Raw genomic sequence first — 23,981 nt, forward strand, 5'->3', positions numbered from 1 at the left:
TGTTCTGAGCTCACGGGATGTGAATGTAAAGTATGGGGGCAGTGCATATTTGCTCAGGCCATAAAAACTGTGATGAAGGGCAAGGCGTAGCTTCAATAAGTGTTTTTTTTGGGGGGGTTCTTCCTACATCTTATCGTCATCATCGCTCTCTCTCTCCCTTCTTTCTCCCTCTCACCAACTCTCTCAGCGCTTCCTTTACAATGCAACGTACCCACTGTCGTGTCCATCCTGGCTTCCGATCAAATGAAATTGAACTCCTCAACCTTTCCTTTGGACTTTTCCCTGTCTAGATGAAACAGAGTGTAGTTCATATCCTGTTTAGGTGTGTAACACTCTGTCGGTGGCAATGCTCCACTCCATGCGGAGATAAGAATGGAAGTCGGGCCTCGAAATTTTTGAGTTGAGTCAGCTTTTTATTGTATTTTATTTTTATTTAACCTTTATTTAACCAGGAAGTCCCATTGAGATTAAAAATCAATTTTTCGAGGGAGACCTAGGACAAGACAGGCAGCAGCTTACCAAGAACAGTGGCATGTCACCACAGTGCGTACCTGTCACCCACCCAGAGAAAGATATATACAGTCAATATAAGCCGCTTCGTTTCACAGTGAGAATAATTTGAATGTATTAACCTCAATTAGTGGTTTTCTATCAATTGGGCTTGTTAAAACCATTATGCATGAAAAGACAGATATGCATATTTCATGAGGTAATTTGTTTATCGTTGAATGGCACCAAAATTAATCTTTTTGGGGGGGGAGGGCGTGGTTGCTGGTGGGATATATGAATGAGATTAGCTAAGAGCAATGGTATGTGTAGCTTTTAAAAGCACTTTAAGGCAAGTCGTTTCGACCACTGCTTTGCTGGTTAATGGCTTTGTTGTTTGTTCAACTGAAAGAGCAGGGTTGAAGAGAGGAGCAATTTGGCGTATATCTGTTGTAACAGCGCAACCAATTGGACATTGCAACATTGATACAGGTACGCTTGACAAATCAACACCTTTATGCTTTAACAGCTGGTTGAATGCTTTCTTCCCTCATTGCCCCCCTTTTGAACCCAAATGGAGGCAGATGCACTGATACAGCTCCCTGGAGCACTTCTCCATCCCATGGGGCCACAGCTTGAGACTACATTTCCCATGGGTCTGTTCTGGGGCTCTCCTCCTTTGGGATGGCACATTTCTAGGTCAGTAGACCAAGAGACTGATGAGCAAGGAATGACGGGACTTTGAAAGTCAACAAACCCAAAGCCCATGGAAACATGACACAATCAGCAACAGCTTAACGGCCCCAGTCGGCAGTATCGTTTTTTATCACCTACAGAAATGTACTTCAGATTGTCAGCTAGAGGTTGATGGATGGCCGTAATACATCACTCGAGTCATTTGGATGCAAATTTAATTTGTTCATTGTACACATTCAAACAGGATGCAAACAAACGTTTTCTGGGATTTCTACTATTGTTCCATGAAGGTCCACAGGTGAATGAAAGATCACGTTTGGAGCAGAACCAATTGTTTATGCTCAGGTTTGTGCTGTACACGTTGTTAAAAAATATATTGTGAAAGAAGCCAAGCCAATTTATTCTTAACATGCATTCTAGTTTCGGTACCGTGTTTACTCTGAAGTGATTTAAAGGTTGATACGGTTGGCTTGGTCAAGTTCACATGTAATTAAAAAACTGCTCCTGACCAAGACTGCAACTGGCTTTGAATCATCCACCTTGAGAATAAACTTCTAAATCAGCTGTTTATTGATGGGCACTTAAGAAAAACATTGGGCAACCAGTTCTGTCAGGTGTTTCTACGTAGGTGTTTAGCTGGTTGCCGTTGTGGGCTTGACGTAACGGCAGAAACCAATCCCTTGAGCCTGTATTGTATACAGAGCTTGGGACAGCCATTTTCATTCTTTGCCAAGATAGTGTTGATGTTGTTTTTGTCTGTCGCCAGTCAATGTCAGACTGAGGACAGGGATAGGGTCTCAAGAGCCCTGGATCACGGGCTGTAGAATCCCTGCGGTGGTTTCACATGTCACTAGTTGAATATTCCTGGGCCAGAGTAAGGAGAGGCGCTGTTTGTGTGTGTGTCTCTGAGACAATCTGAATATCCCTGTGCTGCCAAATTGTATCACGTCCAAGCTTTAGCCCCGCATTAAGGATAATCCCTGGCAAGTCAGCTGAAGGACGTTAGCGTAGCATTTAGCTCTCAGTGCTGCCATATCCATTCATCCTGCCAGGCTAAGCAGCTGAGCACTCGCAGAGGTGTTGCAAAGCTAATTCTAATGATGCTATGCTGATTAGGAGGGGAAATTAGCATTAGCATTGGGCATGACCATGTGGAATGAACACTACCATTGAGCAAAGAACAGGTGTTTAATGTCATATGTAGCAGTGTTTCTCAACCTTTTCTCTGTCTTAAATTGGTATTCCATTGCATTTGCCCCTTTGGGAACAGCTCAAAGCAAAACCAAACATTTTCGAACTGGCTATAGCAGTGCCAGATGGCCATCTGTGGAGCAGTTAGCGACAGACCCAGGGATTTACAGTATGCAAATCCACTGGCCGTGTGGAGAAAAAAACGACTCTAGCGTGTTTAAGCTGGGGTATCGAGAATCGTTTTTCACAAACATGTCCCCCCCCCCCCATCCCCCCTTTGCTTCCCCGTCCTTCCGCAGGTCAAGGTGATGGTGCGGATCTGCTCCACCCAGGGCTCCCACGACACGTCCGAGTCCATGTCGTTCCTCAAGGTGGACGCCCGCAAGAAGCAGCTCACTCTCTGCGAAACGGCGTCTAGCAGCGCCGCCCAGAGACGCTCCTCGGCCTCCGCCCCCAAGATGTTCGCTTTCGACGCCGTGTTTACCCAAGACACCTCCCAGGTAAAACGTCCTGTCCTCTCCCCGGGCCCTGTTCTTCACCTCCACGTCTGGGTTCCGATTTTCCAGACACGCTGGATGGGCTGTGCGGTCGTTCTGTCGCCGCACGTGACAAACTCATTTCATCGTTGGAGACTTTGATTGGCTTGTGAAAGAGTCGGAGGAATGCATTTGAAAAAACGAGGGTGTGGGTGATCTTTAGATGAATGTGTTTCCAAAGGAAATGGGAGAGACAACAGTTACAGCTCCTAATCTTGGATGTGACATCTCGAGTGTGTGCGTGCGTGGATGAATGCATGCTCGGAGCGTGAACAGTTGTTCCCGTGAAGTGCTTTGGATTCCAGTGGGGGCCTATACTGCACGTTACCAAAAATACAGTATGCTTCCTGTCACACAGACACTCAACATGGCGGGTGAGATCACTGAGATCAAGGAGAATAGGAGCAGAGAGGGGGAGAGAGACAATTCTGGATGAGGATAGCCTTACCCAGAATTCACAGTAGGGATCCCCATCGCATGGTCCCAGCTGCACTGTGCCATGCAGCAAGAGGTTAGAGGGCGTTCTGTCAAACATCATAAGGGCCTGATGATGCGTGCCCCTACACAGCACTGATCAAAAGGAACCAGGGCTTTGAAGAGGAAGCCATCCGAGCCTCTTTTCGAACTGTCTCACCAACTCATACGATTGTATCGAATCCTTTCTCGCTCACAATGGCGCAGCCACACACTTGCACACGCGCACGTTCATATTTACACACATGCACGCGCACTCTCCCCCCGACACGGACAAACTCAGTTGTGCGCCACCACACACAGTGCTAGCATACTCTTCTCTAACAGGCACATCCACAGCGTACACTCAAACCTCTGCTTTCTACTCTCCTTTCTCTCTCTCTCTTTCTCTCTCTCTATTCCTCTTTGTCGTTCTGTCTGTCTCCCTCGACCCTTTGCTTACCTCTCCCTGTCTTGCCCCCCACCGCCACACACACGTACACACACGACAAGGATCCAAACTTGAGCACTTCATCACGGAAGCTTTATGGCGGTCCCTCTCTCCAGCTCTGTCTATCACCTGGGGACGGCTAGCTGCTGCATAGATTGGTCAGAGAGACAGAACCCATTATCTGTTGCCGGGGGCGAAAATACGCTCCACTCTGAAAGCAAAGCAGACTTGGACTACATTACATCCTGTTTCTCAAGAGTTGGAGTGCATAGACGGCATTCTAGTCGTGTAGGGAAGGCAAGGGTGGATAGCCTATGCACTGTGTAAGATACTGTCTGTGGTCAAAGGAATAATGTACAAAGCCAGTTTGACTTTTATCAGCATGTAACTTATAGCCTTGTGCAGTGTTGCAGCGAAACCCCAATATGTAGCCTGGTCTTTCATTTGACATTGATGTACACACTTTGAACAAGGTGGACTGGCTTGGCCAATTCAATTCCCCCAAAGAAGCTTGTATGTGATGCAACATGTAGAAATTCCCTTCCACACCTTATGCCCTCAAGGCTTGCATGTACAGTTTGTGTGTTGTACAATAACACAAAGAGTCTACAACGACCTTGTTTGTTTCTGTTTGTACCTGTGGTCCATTGTATCTTTTGTTGCATACACAGGGAGACTTCTTCCTTTCTAGGGGGAAGTTGACGTTAGCTGGGGTGGGGTTTGCTTTGATGTCATAGGCTGAGGCTACCCGTGCTCCTGTCCTCATTGGCCGAATTGTGATGTGATGTTTCGTCCTGGGCTGACACGAGCGATGCTCTCTCCACAGGCTGAGGTGTGCTCAGGGACAGTGGCGGAGGTCATCCAGTCTGTGGTGAACGGTGCAGACGGCTGCATCTTCTGCTTCGGCCATGCCAACCTGGGTGAGTGAGCGGGTTAGAGTTGTTACACACACACAGACACATCCTCTCCAATCCCCTTCCAACCCACTCCATTACGCGATCCGACATGTCATTTCAGTCACTCACACCTTTTTAGGAAGGAAACAAACTCGATGGCTAATCAAACGGAGGTCGTCTCTTTTGTAATTGACTTACCCCCCCCACACCTTCTCCATTAGAAAACCACTTCACCGTGTTCATTTCCCTGTGGGGATATTCTGCGCTGGGTGTTTTTCTTTGTTGCCTCGTTGAAAGCGCTTCTTTTTCTGTGGATTTCTGCGACTGAAAGAGGACAGGGAGGAGGAGAAAGAGGGAGAGAGGAGGAGAGAGGAGGAGGCGAGGCACAAGCCAGCAGCCAGTTGTGCTTGTTGTTTTTTGGTGGGAGTAAGAATCATGTGTGTGCACAGGAGGGTGCGCGTGTGTGCGTGTATTTTCAATGTGCTTCTTCGTCGCGATGAGTGGCCATGGTTTGGACGTTGTTTTTGTGGATTTGTGTGTGTGGGCAGGTGTGTAGCAGGTGAGTGGTTGTGCTTCTTTTCCATAGTAGGAGAGTGAAAAGAGGGTAGTTTCTTTCTATCCTCCCTTTTTTCACCTCCAGCTGCGCAGGCCTGTCAAGTCCCATTCCTAGTGGCTCAAGTCCCCTGATGTTTAGTTAGTGTACTGCCACTAAGACCCTGTTCTCCTCAATTCTTCCTTTAAATCTCCTCAAAGCCGTCAACATGTATTTTTAAGAGCGGCAAGTTCTGTTCTACCAATTGAATTCATTCTCACCCTCTACTGTTACCCAACTGTCTCTGAGTTCACCTCCTTGAAAACTCGATTGACCTTTGACCCCTCGCCGTCGCAGGCAAGACCTACACTATGATTGGCCGGGACTGCTCCACCCAGAGCCTGGGCGCCGCCCCCACCGCCATATCCTGGCTCTTTAAGCTTATCGAGGAGCGCAAGGAGAAGGCCGGCGCGCGTTTCTCGGTCCGTGTGTCTGCAGTGGAGATCTCCGGCAGGGACGAGACGCTCACCGACCTGCTGGCGGACGTCTCCTCGGGCAGCCAGCAGGACGGCCAGTCCCCGGGGGTGTATCTGCGCGAAGACCCCATCTGTGGATCGCAGGTACGTGGGTGTGAGGGAGAGAGGGGTTGGCAGTCCCAAAAGGCGAAAGGGGGATTGCGTGTGTGTTTGTTTGTGAGGGGCTTGTTTGGGGGAGGGTGTGTTTGATTTGTTGCCGTTTTGTTCCTCTTCGCGTAACGTCCCACTGTTTCCCTGAAAAGCTCCTCCCAAAAAACGTTCCCCAAATCCTTTGGTCCGTCATCGATCATTGACGCGAAGCCATTGCTTTACCTGTAGCTTTTTTCTTAGGTACTGCCAAAAAGGGTTCTATTTTACAGAGGTTTCCGCCTCTCTCTGACCTCTTATCGTGACCTTCTGGGGTGATTGGACCTTCTGTCTCTCACCTCTCCTAACCCACCTCCCTCTGTGCGCATATCTGACCCACTTATCACCCAGGAGACCCCATACAGCAGACCAGAAATGTGCACCGCTCGTCCAATTAGCCAGACCCTTCTAATGCGGCCCCTTTTCATCTCTACACTCGTCTCCTCCCACACAATCTTTTTCATTCCCTCTGTGCCCTGCGCCTCTCTACCTCCGCATCCTTCGCTTTTTTTCTGTCGCTCACCGTGACGCTCTCTCTCTCTCTCTCTCTCTCTCTCTCTCTCTCTCTCTCTCTCTCTCTCTCTCTCTCTCTCTCTCTCTCTCTCTCTCTCTCTCTCTCTCTATGTCTCTCTCTCTCTCTCCCTCTCTCTCTCTCTCTCTCTCTCTCTCTCTCTCTTTCTCTCTCTCTCTCTCTCTCTCCCTCCCTCTCTCTCTCTCTCTCTCTCTCTCTTTCCCTTCTGGATATCTCCGTCTTTTTCACCTCTTTGCCCCCAAACTTCCTCCTCTCACAACTCCCTCTCTCCCTCCCTCTCCAGCTCCAGAACCAGAGTGAGTTACGGGCGGCCACAGCAGAGCGGGCAGCCTACTTCCTGGACGCAGCCCTGGCTGCCCGGAGCACCAACAAGCCCCTCTGCCTGGAAGAGGAGAGGAGGAACTCCCACGTGCTCTTCACCCTCCACGTCTACCAGTACCGCATGGAGAAGAGCGCCAAGGGAGGAAGTGAGCTCCCATCTCGATCTTGTGTGTTTGTGTGTGTGTGTCTGGTGTGTGTTTTGTGTTTGTTTGCGTTCGTTGCGGTTGCCGTGGATTCACTGTGCTGTTTGTTACATGTATGCTCCCTTGTGTGGAGTAGAAATCCCACATGAAGTGTATGAGGCTGGATATCCAATCCTTAATATTAGAAAAAGACATGAGAAGAGCTTTGACATCTCATGAACATTACCACTCTAACTTCCCATCCTGTGTGTGAAGTGTATCAGATATGATCAGCGTTTACATAATGACTTTTTTTTCCATTCTGGAGAGAACGTGTCTTATAGCCTTCATTAGCCCTAAATCGACCATGGTATTGATGCTGCTAAAGCTCCGCAAGATCTTAGCGTTGCTAATTTGCTCCCCGCTCCAAAGAACCACTCGGATCAGCACAATGAAAGTCTCTGCCCTTTTATCTCCAGAACATATTTCACATGGATCATTAGTATGTGGCGACCATCACAGAGCCTGCATGGGATCCTGCACGTCCATTATCTTTATCTTTCTTTTTCATCTGAGTGTAAGCCAACGTACATTCATTAGCTTCATTTGGAGTTGCTGATAACAGGCTTAACAAGAATACTAACAAGGAAAGCTAGCATATTTTCATTAGCCTGCAAGGCCCTACCTGTCATTTCAGTGTCTTTCACGTTACCAGCGGTCATTAGTATTTCACTCTGGTAGCAGCAAGTGCGGGGGTGGGTAGGCACTCTGCTGTCCAGTACCGGAATAAATTTAAATAGGTAATATGGCTCGAGTTCCTCTTTTTTTCTGGGAATGTTTATATAAAGCTACATGAAATAGGACCATTCGCTCTGCCCAAGCCGAGTTGCTTGTTATCTGCCTGGTGGCACTTTCTGCAAGTTGCTGACACAAGGTTAATCTCTGGACCCGTCAGTGTATTAAATTAAGGTCTCGTTTCTCGGGCTTTTAGTCATGTGAGTGTGAGTTTTCATAGCGCTGACCCAGATGAGCTCCAATGGAGTGGATTCTGTCCTCTCAACCGTCTCCTCTGTTCTCCTGCAGTTAGTGAGGATCTGCCTGCCTCGGCGCCATCTCCGGTGCCAACTGTTCATAACTCTGGATTTATTGGCCATTGAAGTCCATTGCATCACTCTGTCTTTCTGATCATGTGTCATTGGCTCGCTCCCTTGAGAACACAATTAGTTGTCACGGAGCTTCCACCATGGTGATGTGCAGAACTGAATGAACTCTTGGCTGAACTCCTCTCTCTCTCTCTCTCTCTCTCTCTCTCTCTCTCTCTCTCTCTCTTTTCACGGGTCTTCCTTTCCTCATCCCCTTCGATGTCTCTTTTTTTTCCAGTGTCTGGTGGGCGTAGTCGCTTACACCTTCTAGATCTGGGCAGCTGTGAGACAGACATCAGTCGGACCCGAGAAGGAGGCGGAGGCCAGTGTTTGTCGCTGTCAGCCCTGGGGAACGTTATCCTCGCCCTGGCTAATGGGGCCAAGCACGTGCCCTATAGGTATGTCCTTAAACAACTTCTATGTGATACACGAACATGCCCTAATGATCGCATTGAAACGGTGCTCATACCTCGCAAATGTCTTCGAATGTTTTGAACTAATATGGGCAAAGAGCACCAGGATTTACAACTAAATGATAAAACTCACACTTTTATGAATATTTGTCAAGACCCGGATTGATTAATTTAGCTGTGTGTCAGTATAAACCATAGGGGTTTAACTCAGAAAAGTTGCCAAGAGACTTTGGTGTTTACTTAGACTTTTCTCAACAGTTCTTTACAATGCCACTGTAGCTGTCTTGTCTGGGTGTTTATATTATGGAGCGTCTATTTTGTCTGTCTTTGTGTCATTGTTCATCATTTAGGCGTACGTGTTGAGTCTGACTGTGAACGCTTTCATCTCTCCCTGCTCTGTAGTCTTCAAATCTCAGTCAGAAATCAATGAAGCCTATTAGTCTGTTTGGATGAACAACACAGGAAGGGCAAAAGGAAAGACCTGACGTGGGAATCTATTGATAGTATTTTTAGTTCATGAAAGGCTGGATTTGGGGTTCACCGTGGGGGAAGTGCCTTGTATATAAGACTTATAAAGGATTATTCACCATAAGGCTTTTTTTGACAATATATAGTAGAGTTAGATATATTTTTAGGGGGGTTTATTCAAAAGAAATGCTTTCAAAGACCTTCCACACATTGGCCTACTTACAGACTGTACATGAGAAGGTACAGTGCAGTAGTTGAAAGCGGAATACCATTAAAGTGAAATGAATTATCTTTCCTTTTTGCCTGTCTATGGCTAATCCTTAGGTATAGAAGGATTGCTGTGATCCTAAGGGTTTGGCGGGTGGGAATATTATGGTGAACCTCTGGTCTTTTTGGGCTAACAAGAGATTTTTGATGTATAATTCAGGGATAGCAAGCTCACCATGTTGCTGAGGGAATCGTTGGGCAACATCAACTGCCGAACCACAATGATCGCTCACATCTCTGACTCTCCGACCAATTACATGGAGACGCTCACCACCGTCCAGCTGGCCTCGCGTATCCACCGCATGAGGAAGAAGAAATCCAAGGTATTTTTGGAATGATCCAAATGAGGGGGTTTGAATGGTTCGCAATAAAGGAGAACCTTTTGGCGAGGATCTTTTGCTTTGACATGAATTAATTGGAGAATGTTTATAATAGTTATTTTTTTCTCCTCTGGTAACATCGGCTCCAGAATGCCGGAGAAGTAATTCAGTCCATTCATTTTTCTGAAAGGGGACCGTTGTAGTAATAATTTAGAGTGAGTTTTTCCATGCAGTCAATACCTGTGCTCCTTAGGGAAAGAGCAATGCATTCACTGAGATTACAGAAGCATACTGTCAACATAATTAGGTAGATTGACAGCCTGTATTTGTATTTTATAGATCAGAGACGTCATATGGAAGCATCATTTACAAGCCAATACACTGTATTGACATACATTTTAATGTAGCCTTTGGTGTGCACTTTTAACCTTTGGTGGTATTGACATGTAATTCTCAACTAATTGATTGTATAATCACTCTGGAATGTAGCCATTGAATCCCCACCACAGACTAAATGTGTCTTCCCTGCTTTCAGTATGCATCCAGTTCCTCCGGTGGGGAGAGTTCCTGTGAAGAGGGGAAGGGCCGGCGGCCTCCGCACCTTCGATCCTTTCACCCCCGGACTGTGGCTCTCGACCCAGACATGCCCGCCATGTTGTCCAGCGACCCTGATTACTCATCCAGCAGCGAGCACTCCTGCGACACAGTCATCTACATCGGACCTGGCGGGGCCGCCATTTCAGACCGAGAACTCAGCGACAACGAGGGGCCGCCCGCGTGTGTTCCCATAATTCCCTCCCTGAACAAGAGGCGAGTCAAAGATGCCCCACGGAAAGATGGTGACCACTTGAAGTGTAATACGTTTGCGGAGCTACAAGAAAGACTGGAGTGCATAGATGGCAGTGAAGGCCCAGGCGGCTTCACCGGGGAAGGGAAAGAAGCACAAGTAGGCCAACAAACTCTAAGTGGACCAACCAAACCTGCAGACGTGGCTGTCAAAGCCCCTTCCAAGAAGCCACCTGTCAGCTCAGCGACCACCATCCCCCCTTCCTGTACATCTGAGCCGGAACAATCCAACATTTCCTCAGAAAGGGGGATCCCAGAGACTCACAAACGGACTAGTGCAGACGGGGAGAAGGTTCTAGTCGCTGCCAGTCAGGCCTGTGTGGTGACACCCAGGTCGTCGTCACAGGACTCCGAGCCTGTGGTTCGAGAGAAGGTCTACCTCAACAAAGGATCTGCCCCCAAACCTTCTGCCTCTCCCTCCTTGCCAAGGCCCTCCAGGACACACATCCAGAATCCTGAGGCCATTGACAGGGCACCTCCGGTGGGAATGAGTCAGCAGGCTCTGAGGCAGGGACAACCTGCGGGCTCCCCTGTCATGGAGAGAGCCCACCACATGAGCAGGAGTCCCATGGAGGTGAGTCATCTGCGGGCAGCCCTGAGAGGCCGGTGCCTCGAAAGGGATGTCTTACGGACCACTGTCACCCTCCAGCAGCCTGTGGAACTCAACGGAGAAGACGAACTTGTGTTCACCGTGGTGGAGGAGCTGCCTTTAGGCCTCGTGCCGGACAACGGGCGACCTTCTAGTATAATGAGCTTCAACAGTGACTGCTCCATCCAGGCTGTGACCTCTGGCTCCCGTCCTGTTAGCATTATCAGCAGCATCAATGATGAGTTTGACGCTTATACATCGCAGGAGGGGGTCTCCGGGGTGAGCTCTGAAGTGGTGTCTGCTTCCCTGGATGAGTTATTAGGCCATCGTGGCAGCAGACAATCCTCCATTGGCTCCTGGCCTAGCGAAGCAAGCGTCTGTTCACTTGAAAGTGACGGAACACATTCGACCGGGAGGCTCCTTCCGAAGGCGAAGTTGGCAGCGCCGGAGAACGTCTCTTTTTTATCTTCGAGTATGTTTCGCAGGGAGCCCTTCTTGCTGCACGGCGCTAAAAGCTCCCTAAATGACAGTGGCGTCTACTTTTCTGAGCTGGACAGTGACCCTGCCACCCCAAGTAAACTTTCCTCAACTAAGTGCCCACCCTCCCCTGACCTAACCAAAGCATCCCTCAAAGGTTCCAAACTGAGAGCCAATACTCTGAACACTTCAGGCTCTTTTCAAAACCCCCACCATGCCGTTCACTCCAGTCTTCCCAGGAAAACCAAGCCTACCTCATCTGTCCTCCCAAGCTCCAGTAGACAGGAAGGCAGGCAAGATGAGCTTTGGCTTCGAGGTAGCAGCCACTCCGACCACAGAGGGACTGATTATTCTTCTGCGAATAAGCCACCCCGAAATGGGATGAGTGGCATTCCTTCCAGGAGACCAGGTGGAAACAGCAACAGTGTACCTCGTCCGCCAAAGGCACAAGTGGCCTCATCCGCTCAGAGGGTTGTTGACGGTTGTGAGAAGTCCAGCAGCAAAAAAGGAGACCCGCTTATCAGGATGCCTCAACTTAGACGAGGGGCCACCACTCTTGGCACAGTCTCGGTTCCTCACAGCTCCTCTGATACAAAATGGGGTCGGGATATCGCTGCAGGTACCGGTAGTTTGAGGTTTGCGTCTTTGGGAAAGAAGGCCAATGGACAGAAAAGCAGTATGCTTCCCAAGTCCGGAAGCATCTCTCCTCCTGCTCCACCGGTTAGGAAGTCAAGTTTGGATCAAAAGACCCGGATAGTGTTATCTCCAAGTGCCTTAAAGTCAAGCAGCGATTCGTTGAAGTCTTCGTCACCGAAAACATCCGTCTCCGAGGAGGAATTTGACATGCGGCTTTGCGGGGATTCCTTTAGTTACAAAACATCCAGTTTAAAATATGACCATGGCTCCATTAGGATGGCTTCAAGTTTGAAAACACGAAGTGCCAAAGGTGATTCTGGAAAGTACTATGGTAGCCTCATGTCCTTGGAGAGATCTGATAGTTTGACTTCCGTTGGGTCTAGGCCTGTGCTGTCAAGAGAGAACAGCGGCACCAGCTTGGGAAGCAATGGAAAAACAAACCGTTCAGTTCCCAGACTTGGAGTTCCCCCTTCCGTCTCCACGCCGGCCACCTCCCCACCTCCTCAAGCGGCTTTTGCGTCCGCAAGCAAATTGGGGCAGCTCAAGTCGAGCGCCAACCCCCGTGCCACGATCGCAAACGCATCAAAGGCTCGAACGCTGGCTGCCAGCAGTTCAAAGACCATGAGCTCCTCCATGAAATCCCTCGACGCCTCAAACCCACACAATGCTAGCCTCCCTCCGACTGGCAAACCCCCAGCTCGCTCCGTGGCAGGGAACAACGGCAAGCCTGGAAGAGGCATGATCATGGGCACCAAGCAGGCCATCCGGGCCGCCAACAGCCGGGTCAGCGAACTCGCCGCCGGAAGCCCGAGGAAAAACCCGAGCAAAGATCCGGAGGCCCCGGCAAGCGACGACCAAGGTGGCGGGAGCTGCGTCGGAGGGTCGTCGGCGAGCGCGCCGCTGCCGTCGCCCTACAGCAAGATCACAGCGCCTCGGAGGCCCCAGCGCTACAGCAGCGGGCACGGCAGCGACAACAGCAGCGTGCTCAGCGGGGAGCTGCCTCCCGCCATGGGCCGCACCGCCCTGTTCTACCACAGCGGGGGCAGCAGCGGTTACGAGAGCATGATCCGCGACAGCGAGACCACGGGGAGCGCCTCCTCGGCGCACGACTCCATGAGTGAAAGCGGAGTGTCCTCGTCCAATAGGAGCCGGGTGTCCAAGTCGCCCAAAAAGAGGGGCAACGGTGAGTTGGGGCTGCAGGGAAGTTAGTTTTGTGATGAGGTCATGGCTTCTCCTCAGCGAACAGATGTTATCAGACTAGATGATGTGAAAATAGATGGTGTACAGTACGTTTCAGAGCACATTTAATTCAACTTTAAATATTTGCTATATACTGTATATATATACATTATACTTTGCCCTTTTTATAGATCTTGATACCTTTCAAGGTAGCCACCGTATTCACTATAACATTTCTCTTGGGTTCAAATTTACATTTATATGATTTATTCCCGACAAGTGACTTATTTTCTATGAGATGTGCTTGCATTTCTATGCCCTACTTGTGTTTACCAAAGATAACCTTTTTGTAAGATATTGGGATGCGTGAAATTGTCTTCCACCTACTGCAGAATTATTAAGTGTTGTACCCGTAGTGATATGATAGCACATTCTCCTCCCGCTTACACTCCACACACAATTTTAGGCTGTTCATTCAGTTGTTGGATGTAATTCACAACAGCAACGGATAGGGTCTAGTGCCTAATGCATATGTAATCAGTGCCTACGCTGAAGGTTATGTGATCCCACTCTATGGAAGTCTGCTATCCGTCTGTGTATCTTGGCACGTTTTTATCTCATGCATATTTCAAGGCAGCACTGCACGCGCCAGGATATTACTGGTGTGCATATCCAACTCCAATTAACAGCCCTTACCCCCACCGACTCACTACGTGTGGCTCCGTCTTCCAGGGCTGCAGCGCCGTCGGCTGATCCCAGCCCCCCTGCCAGACACCTCCTCTCTGGGGAGGAAGGCCGGCGTGCCTGGCCAGTGGGTGGACCTGCCCCCCTTGGGTGGCACCCTCAAGGAGCCGTTCGAGATCAAGGTGTACGAGATCGATGACGTGGAGAGGCTGCAGAGGAGGAGAGAGGGCCTCGCGGGGACGGAGGTGAGACTGCCGTCTCGCAGCCGCTCGGCTTCTTGGCGCGCTAGCGTGCTTCTCCACGTCAAATTGTCAGCTCACTCTGAGCGATGAATGGCTAGCCGTGCACTGTTAAACGTTTCTTGGCAGATTGACTGCTTTTTGGTCTCGTTAGTGGGTGTAATAACCCACTGCTTCACATCACGGCTCTTCTCGTGTTCGATTTTGTCAACAAACTAAATGGGAAAAAACGAATAACGTTGAAGGTGAAAGATTGGAGGGAATCCTATTTAGTCGTAAATCAATCTTCAGGTTTTATAGAATATATCTCAAACTTGGTCACGATGGATGAGATATGGTGCCCCTTTGTAGTTGTCTGACATTGAAGAGACACAGCCCCCTTCATCCTCAACTGAGCACGTCCCAAATTAAAAAAGTTGAACTGTCTAAAACCGTCAACCCAGCTAGCGTGTTTTGAGCGTGGAGTGTTTCGACGGCTCCAGGAGGTCACGTCCTCTCAGGCATACAGCACTGAGATTCGTTTGGTCAGTAACTGGGGTTATCACAGACATCAGTCCTATCGCCGCTTAATTGGCTAAACTATGAATGATGGCAGGAGTAGGGTAGGCCTGGCAGGGGAAGCCCAATGCCGGAGCGTTTGCTGGGGAGGAGCCAGTGATGAATGAAGGTTGGCCCCGCTATCTGGGTCCTGCCTGGATGCACTTTATGGGTCTCTCCACTCTTTATGACCGTGGGTCATTAACCACTCACACGGGTAGGAGCCAGTCACCCGGCGAATAGTGTAGGCAAGACGAGAGGGGAAAGACATTAATTCAGCCTGATGGTGCTTTGATTCATTTGCAATTAGGAAAAGATTATTTTAAATTTGCTTTTGAAAGCCTGTCATCACTAGCACCAAAAATACGTGTACAAAGTGTTTGATTATGCACGTGTGATTGTAGGCTTTATTTCTGGGAGCAAGTGCCTTCATTAAGCATGTGCTTGACAGTATGTGTGTATATTAGCATTTGTTGATAATGTGTTTTTTCCCTTTTCTCTCTGCCATCTCTCAACAGCCTTTCCAGGATGTGGAAAAGGTACGTATAGATTCATCTCTACGGATGTGGCTACATTATCAGACCTTTTCAAAAACAGGAGACAAAGCATAAAGTCATTTTTTTTGCATGATGTCGATACACTAAATTGGAACTGATGAAAGTTTTAATCCATAAAGAATAAATAATGCATACGTCGTTTCTGTCCCCAATAGTAAGGTATTAACATAAAGACAGAGGTGGAAACAGTCCTTCCCATTATATTACCTTTCTATAACTTGCCCCTGTTGGACAAATTTAATCTTAATCCCTGAGCCCAACGTTTGTCCCACAGATTAAAGCAAAGCGGGAGATTACATTGGTTGCTAATTTTATTTCCAGATCATTCCTAATTAATCCTGCCAATGGACACTGGCTAAATCCTGGCCAGGTTAGCCGCTCCTGATTCAATTTAGAAATAATCTCCCTTGAAATAACCCTTGTTCTTTGGTGCGAAGCCTCACTCACAGAGTACACATAACCGACTCCCCCACAGAACGTCAACAACCATGTCGGACTAAACTGAGCCTCGCTCCGTCTGGCTCTCTCACTCTGTTCACATCCCTCCGTCGCAGCCAGGGTTTTCACCAAAGGGAGGTCCACAGCTCATCTTCTCGACACGACCCAGCACGCTCACTCTTTTCCATCGCTTTTGTGCTCTGTCAGGGCCTGCAGTATTTCAACGCCAGACTGAGGATGCTGGAAAAGAGGCAGCAACAGACCAGAGAGCTGAGGGCCAAGCATGACAGGCTGAAGGGGGAACTTGAGGACGCCAAATGCAGGCTGATGTTGGACCCGGGAAAGTGGAGTGGAGAGTGTAAGTACTGTCGAACCAACCTAAAGGAGCCATATATCAGAGTCTGTGTGTTGTTCAATATAGCCTGTCAGTTGAGATTCATTCTCATATATTATTTGTAGAAACTTGCTCAGTCTCTACTGTACATGAATGAACCTACAGAAGGAGACGTCACATCAGTGGATGAATACACGCATACTCTGCTGTCGCTCTGCGACCACTCTGCCGGATGTTGTGTTCTGGTTCGAGGTGTAAGATCGTCTTCCTTGCGTTGCTTAATAGCCTAGCTCTGTGCAATTGCATCCGCTCTAAGCCTGCTCGGAACGAATGTGTTTATCCCGCAGTCATTTACGGTGTCAACTCGAAAGCTCACTTCCACTGTTCCACAGTTACCCTCCGGTGAGTTTGCCATGGATTGACAACAAAGAATATTACCACTCCCTCGCTGGGAGAGCCACTGATTGAAGTAGCAAACAAGTACATAAACCTTTTCACTTGCGACAGCAGATATCACAAAGCCGGCTGTGACGCACATGTATGAATGCACAGTTGACTTCACCCCGTTACTATTCCTTTGTATGTAGCATGACACAAGCAGGTGTCATGCTAAATGTGTGTTGCTGGCCTGAAGTGACCTTGTACTGAACTGTAGTTTACACCATGTGTGGTCTACATAAAGCCTAACAGCTGAAACCACTCTCCTTCTCACTAAGGTACCAACGTTAACAAAAGCCACGGAGTTCAATGTAGTTTATTCTGGAATACTTTAGCGGCCGAGGTGGTAAGAGGCGAGCGTAGCTTTGAATAAACCACTTAAAACTTCACAGAGTGCACATGCTCCTCTCACATACACAAAAGGCAAGCAAGTAAATTCAGGACCCTTACCGCAAATAGACAAAACGATGAACAGGTCATTTACTGAGCATTGAGCGTTGCCGTTCTATCCATTGGAAGCTATTTTTGAAACCTTCTTAAAAACCAAAAAAGTCCCCAGGACCTCTTCAGTGACTGAACGAAAACAAAGTGTTTGGGAAAATAATAACATAAGATATAAATTGGGTCAAAGCGTTTTTTTTTATACCATCCCACAGGGATGAACAGGGATCACATTTACGTCACTTTCATGTATCTACATCCACTGTAGTCACATACAGTTTGAACATGTGGAAGATGGGGGGAGACTATGCACACAATAAAGGTCACTGAATTCAAAGAGATGCTGCCCTTTTCGCCTCGTGCCATAAGTTTGCGTGTGTCTGTGTGGCCGATGCCCCATTCTCCTTGTCTTCGCAAAAGAAAATGTAAAAGTGCATGAGTGGATGACATTTCTACAGGCCAGCAGACTTAGATGTATGCGTGAAATCAATACGGCATGATTTTCCCTCTCGCATCTTCTAATTCCCATTTTCATGAGCTGCTTCCCCATTGGCCTAGGCACTGCTGGTTGGCCAAGCCCATGATGGGAGCAGTCAAGCTTTATAAATCACCCCTTCGTCCCCCTGTGTGGTGGAAATGAGGGTCGTATGTCTTGGCAGCCCCCATCAGACATCTCAGCATGTCCACCCGGTGTCAAACACTGTTATTTCATTATCAATCACAATGTCACCACGACTTGCACTGCAGGTTGAAACGGTGTAAGGTGTAAAACGGTGTAAAGGTGAAGTCATGGGAGAGTCGATCTCGTTGCTGTCACTCATGTACAGTAGAACCATCTACAAGAGCTTCCAGTGTATTTGCTTGTTAAAGGTGACGGAAAAGAATCAATTGCTGTGTGGCCATTTTTCGCCGCATTAATTGTAATCTGTCTCTCTCTCTCTCCCTCTCTCTCTCTCTCTCTCTCTCTCTCTCTCTCTGTCTCTCTCTCTCGTACCTCTGCCGTCCCCTCCCTCTGTCCCTTCCATCTTCTCTGCCTACCCTTTCTCCTTGAACCCTGTAGTTGACGTGGACCAGGATCTAGACAAGGAGTCTCAGGAGTACCTGGAGGCTCTGGCACAGGCCACAGGAGAGCTGGAGTACTGTGTCAACCTATGCAAGTCCCGCGTCATGATGGAGACCTGCTTCGACATCCTGGTGCCTGCAGCCGCTGTGGCCCAAGGGGGGCCCCAGGAAGTCGAAGTGTGAGACGGCCAGTAGGAAGTGAGATGGAGAACGTGTGAAAGTCGGCGTTAAAAAGATGGGTGAAAAAACAAGAAGACGGATGAGTTGTTTGCAGAGGGAAAAACGAAGTCGAGCGAGTGAGGGACTAGGAGGATTGAGTCATCGGAGGGTAGGAGCAACGGAGGAGGGGACTAAAGAGAAATCCATGCTTGCGTAGGTTTTTTATCTTGAAGGGAGGTTTGCCACTGCATAGAGAACAATGTGTCCAAGTGCATTCTAGAAAGCCGTGGTTAGATCAGAGTACAATGAAAGTGTAACTTTGGATAGGCTACTAACTCTCTTGCTCTCCTGTGAGAGGAGAGATAGTTGGAACTGAGGACGACCGAAGATCTTCATTATCGTCACCAGGGTGTGCCTTTATCTGACTGATTCCAAGGGAATATCATTTTTTTTCTGATCGGTGCTAGTCTGAAACCCACTTATCTGAGAAAACTCAAAAAACGTATTCCTTATGAGAAAGAAAATGTATTTTGTATGATATTATATTGTATAGTGTATTTATATGATAATAAAGTATGTACAAAGTATCGTTTTAGGTATGGAAAAGAAACCATGAATAAAAGGGAAGACAAGAAATAAGTTGATTGTTATTGCATACCCCAAACTTTGCCTTTCTTCGTGTTTTCAAGTGTTTCACAGCCTTGTCTGACGATAGTTTGTAAGCAAAAAGTCTTTGTTTGGTTACGTTACACATTTCGACCCTTTCTGAAAAGTTAGAAATGGAATGAGCCTGTCAGCTTCGATTCTGTCCGGGAACTTACAAGCTCAGTTGCAGTCAATTGAGCAGAAACATTACAAGCCGTACAGAATGGCACCCTGTCTCTTTTAGTTACCCACTGGACCCTCCAGTTCAGCCCACAGAAAATGAAGCTTTTTCCGGAGGTCTTAGATGACGTCTGTGATGCAGCGATTGGCGTTAGTGATTGCAAGTCGTTAATCAGACCGTGTGCCAGCTGGCACTCAGGATCTGAAAGAGGACTTATTTAAAGTTCTGTTGTACGACGGTAAAGAGTACCCACACAACCTTCTGTGGCAAGTAACCATTTAGAAAATAATATTACAGTATAGCTCACAGTGAAAACCTAGCCTGAATCTATATGGTTCTGAACATACTCACACATTGCCTGCTCTGTAGTTTATTTGGGATGGACGTTGATATTACTGGAAACACAAATACAAGTACGTAATTAGGGCTAAACCAAAAGCCTTCTTCACGTGGCTAAGAGAACCAAGCACAAATTCTATCTGTTACAGTAGGAAGAGTCGCCACTGATGAGAGAATCGGCTTTGACTATGCACTCTAATCCTGTCACCAATGAGTGTGTCCTACAAGTACTGTACTCGTGCAAAGATATTCATTCAGTATTATATAGACTGTATAGGTCAAATGTTCTGCACCTTTATTTAAGAGTTTGGTGTTGAAACAGGCTCAGTGCTGACCCTTCTATAAGCCTCGAGAAATTGCTCCGTTTGAGAATCACGTCAAATGACTTTAGGTACAGTGTTGTTTTTGTCAAAGAACAGATAGATTTTTTTTCTCCTGTGGTTTATCAAGGTTTCCAACCATTACCTCTTTGCGTTATTTTATAGGCAACATATCTTTCTCTTGCAACACACATGACCTCTGTTAAGGGGTTAAAACAATTTTTTCTAACTTTTTATTATTGTTCTTTCCTGCAACTGAGGCGCTCTCAGGCCCTTCTTCATGTTGCTGCATGAGATCATTGTTACCTTTTCTTTTGTAATATGCATAATTATTATTTTTTAAGCTGGTCTGTGGATCGACCAGGAACGTAAAAGTGTTTGCCAAACCAGTACATTTTGAAGAGGTCTTGATCTACTAATGTAATATTTTAATATATAAACCTTTTTATTGTCTTTGCTTTTATAATGTACAGTTTTCTAATATTTGTAAAAAAATACAAAAAAATCTGATAAATAATTCAAATATACAGTTTGTGGATTTGCATTGCCTCATGTTAATAAAGGATGTGAATCCTATTCTTTATATCACTATGGATATGAAACGTATTTGTTAATTTATTTTCTCACGTTTATTTTGCACACATTAATATATGGACACAACAGTATTAGTTATACACTTTAATAATAAATCTACCACTTTACACAATAACTAATGACCACTTCTGTAATAATGGACAAAGACATGCAGTGGTTAAGTATGCTCAGCTGGAAGAACTTCTCTTATATAGACTGGACTAATGGCAAAGGCAAAAACTATTAAGCATTAATTATGTGAGGACCTAGTGCTAAAATATGAGAGTTGTGATATATAATGTAGAAAATAGGAAAATCACAGTTTGAATGATCTTTGATAAATTAGTCCCACAGTAGCATCTGTAAGCTTTATAAAAATTAAGAAAACAAAATGCAGCAAAATGCTACCGATTGATAATTGATTAAAAGGACCAACGTATTCAATCTGTTAGTTGATGATACAAGTACATATTGGCTGGTTGGTTCACTGGTTGATTAGTGCTAGATTGAGAATCTACACAATACAGCATTACAACATGAATTTTAATGTTATAAACACATTAATTTCCATTATCAGCCTAGAGGAAAGAAGGCAACTTTATTTAGTAAAATCACAAAGACCACTGTCATTTGACTTGCATTGAAGACCAGAGAAGCTTAACATCAACAGATGCAAAGAAGACACGCTATGATCACGCTAAGAACATCTAATGCCACTACTGTTGCTGTTGATTTACCCTAACAGCAAAGTTCAGTTAAAGAACATCTTGGCACCTCAGTACCTTTGTCTTAGTACACATGGATAATATCGTTAGACTCAGGGTAAAAAAAACAGCTGAGCTTCCTCTAATGCGAAGCGTCTTTTGGTTTTCAAAGACAGCATAGGAATGCTGCCTGACACATCCTGCACTTGCCCCTGGTTCCCCTCTGTGTCTGAGTGGACCTGATGCATTCTCATAATGGTAGCTACACTCCTCGGGCCAAACTGACGTAGGCTTGTGCTTATCCTGGCACTGTCATGTGCACTTCGACTCAAATGCAACTACAATTTAACCTATCCAGATGACCCAGTTTTACCTTTGTCTACTTTAGCTTCTATACATATTTGTATGTATTGGTGGTACTATCTACATTTAAATATCAAGGTAGAGCTTTAAAAACGTGTTTTCATTGAGAAATTACATACAATAGGCTATCAATGTCTTGCTGGCTTTTTAAGGTTAGGCAATGTTTAGTTGTTGAATAAGTTTGACAAGTTAGGGTGGAAAACAGTGTCTACAGAACTTTTTTATTTTCAGTCCAATGGTTGATTTAGGGTTAGGTTTATAGTAAATTGTATTACATCACATTCAGAATCAGAACAAGTTTTATTTGCTAAAGTAGTTTACACAACATGGAATTTACTCCGGTGGGCAGGTGCATACAGCAAACATAAGAATCTTAAAATATCTGCATTACCTTGAACTTAAAGTGAATACTCCCACTTTCATGAGTGGCTACATTTCACAGGCAAATCCTTTCTTGAGATTAACAGACGTTGTCCTGTAAATGCACAATAGAATCTCCTATGTTTTTTTGTTAACTTGTTGACTACTCTGCTACCAACTGTCTCCTAACCCTATACTGTACACACACCCGCCGAGCATTAGGCATGATGCCCATCTGATGCCCATTCAGGCCTTGTCCTATACCCTCCTCTAATTGGTCAATGATCTACTGCAGATCCTATCTTTGGGACTAATTGATTTTCTATTATTCATCCTAAAGTGGTAGACGGAAGTTTTGGATTTTATCTATAATTGTTGACGTTGTCTCTGTTTTTAGTTTTGTTTCAGAGAAGCAGTCTGTAGACACGGGAACATGTTTTCGTTATTTAATGTTTAAGTATGTTTAAATGTATGAGAAGGAAATACATTTTGCAAGAACCAAACAAAATCCTGGTTTTCAGTGGGGAGTGGGGGAATTTGTTTTCAGAAAAGGAGTTGAACCAACTGGCTAGTGGGTAAATGTCCAACCTAAAATTATGAAAATCATAATTTGTAGTTCTGTGGTTTGGGGGCATCTAGCCTTGGATTTATTCAGCTTTTCAGGGATGTTATGCATGTTGTCATGGAAATCGAAAAAGCTCATGCTCCCAATGATTTGCATTTGATATTTAGAACGTTACTTAAACGATTGAGTTCCACCAATCAAAAACCTTGGGATCTGTTGATGACACGTAATGGCTGTCTACCTGTCATCGACCCCTGTCATAGCTCTTTCAGCTAAGCAGAGGAATTTAACAACACTGCTTGTTTTGGTGGCCCACGTCTTAATGGCCCTGCCTTCCCCTGTTGACTTTAAAGCCCTATAACAATGCACTTACCCTCAATCAATCAAACCTCAAACAACAGGATCATCACTAAGACTTCATCAAATCAAATCAAATCAAATCAAATCAAATTTATTTGTATAGCCCTTTTTACACGCAAGCATGTCACAGAGGGCTTCACATGCGCCCATAGAACTGCCCCTCAACCAACCTAAACCCTCAAGGAAGACAAGGAAAAACTCCCAGAAAAACTCCCACCGGGAGAAAAAAATGGAAGAAACCTTGGGAGGAGCAATTCAGAGAGGGATCCCCTCCTCCAGAGACGGTTGGTAAGAGAGAGGAGCAGAACACAAGCTAAACATAGTCATACAGTGTCAATGGGTTTTGAAACACCAAAATCCATTGTTCGGCTTTATAGACGTTGGATGGGACCGGGAAACTCGCTGTTGGCCGTCATGGAGACTGGATTCCGGGTGACGACCTGGTTCAGCGTTGGCAGACCGACGACCAAGCAGGTCCTGACAGCTCAAACCCCCCACACCACAGGGAATGTGTGGGGGGGGGACAGAGAGGAGAGCAGGGATTAGAGAATGCCAGGAGCAGCTAACAGTTACAGTCAAAATAGAATGAGATCCCCACCGGTCAAGTGTGGACTAGTGCAGCAATTTAACAGAGCAAAAAGGGTATTTGATGCAGCCCCACACACCAAAACAACGACAGCCCCCCTCAGTTGGAACATGAAATCTGTTCCAGGGGAAAGAACTCTAAAGTAGGTTATACTTATACGAATAAGGATGAAAACAGCCAGTCCCCCGTTGTCTCCAACTAGTAATAAAAACTATAACAGTAACAATATACAGCAACGGAACTATAATAATAATAATACTAACAATATACAGTAACAGGTTTACTTTATTTGTAACATCTAGCTGGGCAATGTGAACATAAGCTATAATTAAAATTTAAAAGTTACATGTGATACACACATAGGCAAGCACACATCCCAGGTTTACATAGAAAGTACACACATACTTCCCTTTAACAATCATAGAATTGACTAAACAAGAACGTTTTTAATCTAGTTTTAAATGTCGAGACAGTATCAGCTTCCTTAATTGAGATGGGTAATTTGTTCCAAAGAAGAGGTGCTCTATATGAGAACGCCCTACCTCCAGCAGTTTTTTTCTTAACTTTGGGTATTACCAGATAGCCGGCATTTTGAGATCTTAGAGACCTTGCGGGGCAATAGGGTGCAAGGAGACCGGAGAGGTACAGTGGTGCCAATCCATGCAGAGATTTGTAAGTTAGTAGTAGAACTTTGAAATCAGCTCTGGCTTGGATAGGGAGCCAGTGTAAAGAGATAAGAGTCGATGTTATATGATCAAACTTTCTAGTTTTAGTCAATAGTCTAGCAGCAGCATTTTGCACCCGCTGTAAGTTTTTTAGGTAGGTAATTGGGAGGCCAGAGAACAACACATTGCAGTAGTCCAATCGGGACGTAACAAAAG

The 23,981-nt window shown here is 46.2% G+C and overlaps 1 protein-coding gene across 1 annotated transcript in view; it reads left to right on the plus strand.

Annotated features, from left to right (window-relative positions):
* kif26aa (kinesin family member 26Aa) overlaps positions 1-20,184 on the plus strand; it is a 66,748-nt gene extending 46,564 nt beyond the window's left edge. Inside the window, exons 8-18 of the mRNA XM_047022183.1 lie at positions 2,673-2,873; positions 4,640-4,733; positions 5,599-5,861; positions 6,719-6,902; positions 8,259-8,418; positions 9,329-9,491; positions 10,024-13,219; positions 13,948-14,144; positions 15,194-15,214; positions 15,878-16,028; positions 17,944-20,184. Coding sequence (XP_046878139.1) covers positions 2,673-2,873; positions 4,640-4,733; positions 5,599-5,861; positions 6,719-6,902; positions 8,259-8,418; positions 9,329-9,491; positions 10,024-13,219; positions 13,948-14,144; positions 15,194-15,214; positions 15,878-16,028; positions 17,944-18,128 — 4,815 coding nt within the window. The 3' untranslated portion in view covers positions 18,129-20,184. The remainder of the gene's footprint in view (positions 1-2,672; positions 2,874-4,639; positions 4,734-5,598; positions 5,862-6,718; positions 6,903-8,258; positions 8,419-9,328; positions 9,492-10,023; positions 13,220-13,947; positions 14,145-15,193; positions 15,215-15,877; positions 16,029-17,943) is intronic.
* Positions 20,185-23,981: the final 3,797 nt, after the last annotated feature.

The sequence above is a fragment of the Hypomesus transpacificus genome, chromosome 6, assembly GCF_021917145.1.
Source record: "Hypomesus transpacificus isolate Combined female chromosome 6, fHypTra1, whole genome shotgun sequence".
Lineage (NCBI taxonomy): Eukaryota > Metazoa > Chordata > Actinopteri > Osmeriformes > Osmeridae > Hypomesus > Hypomesus transpacificus.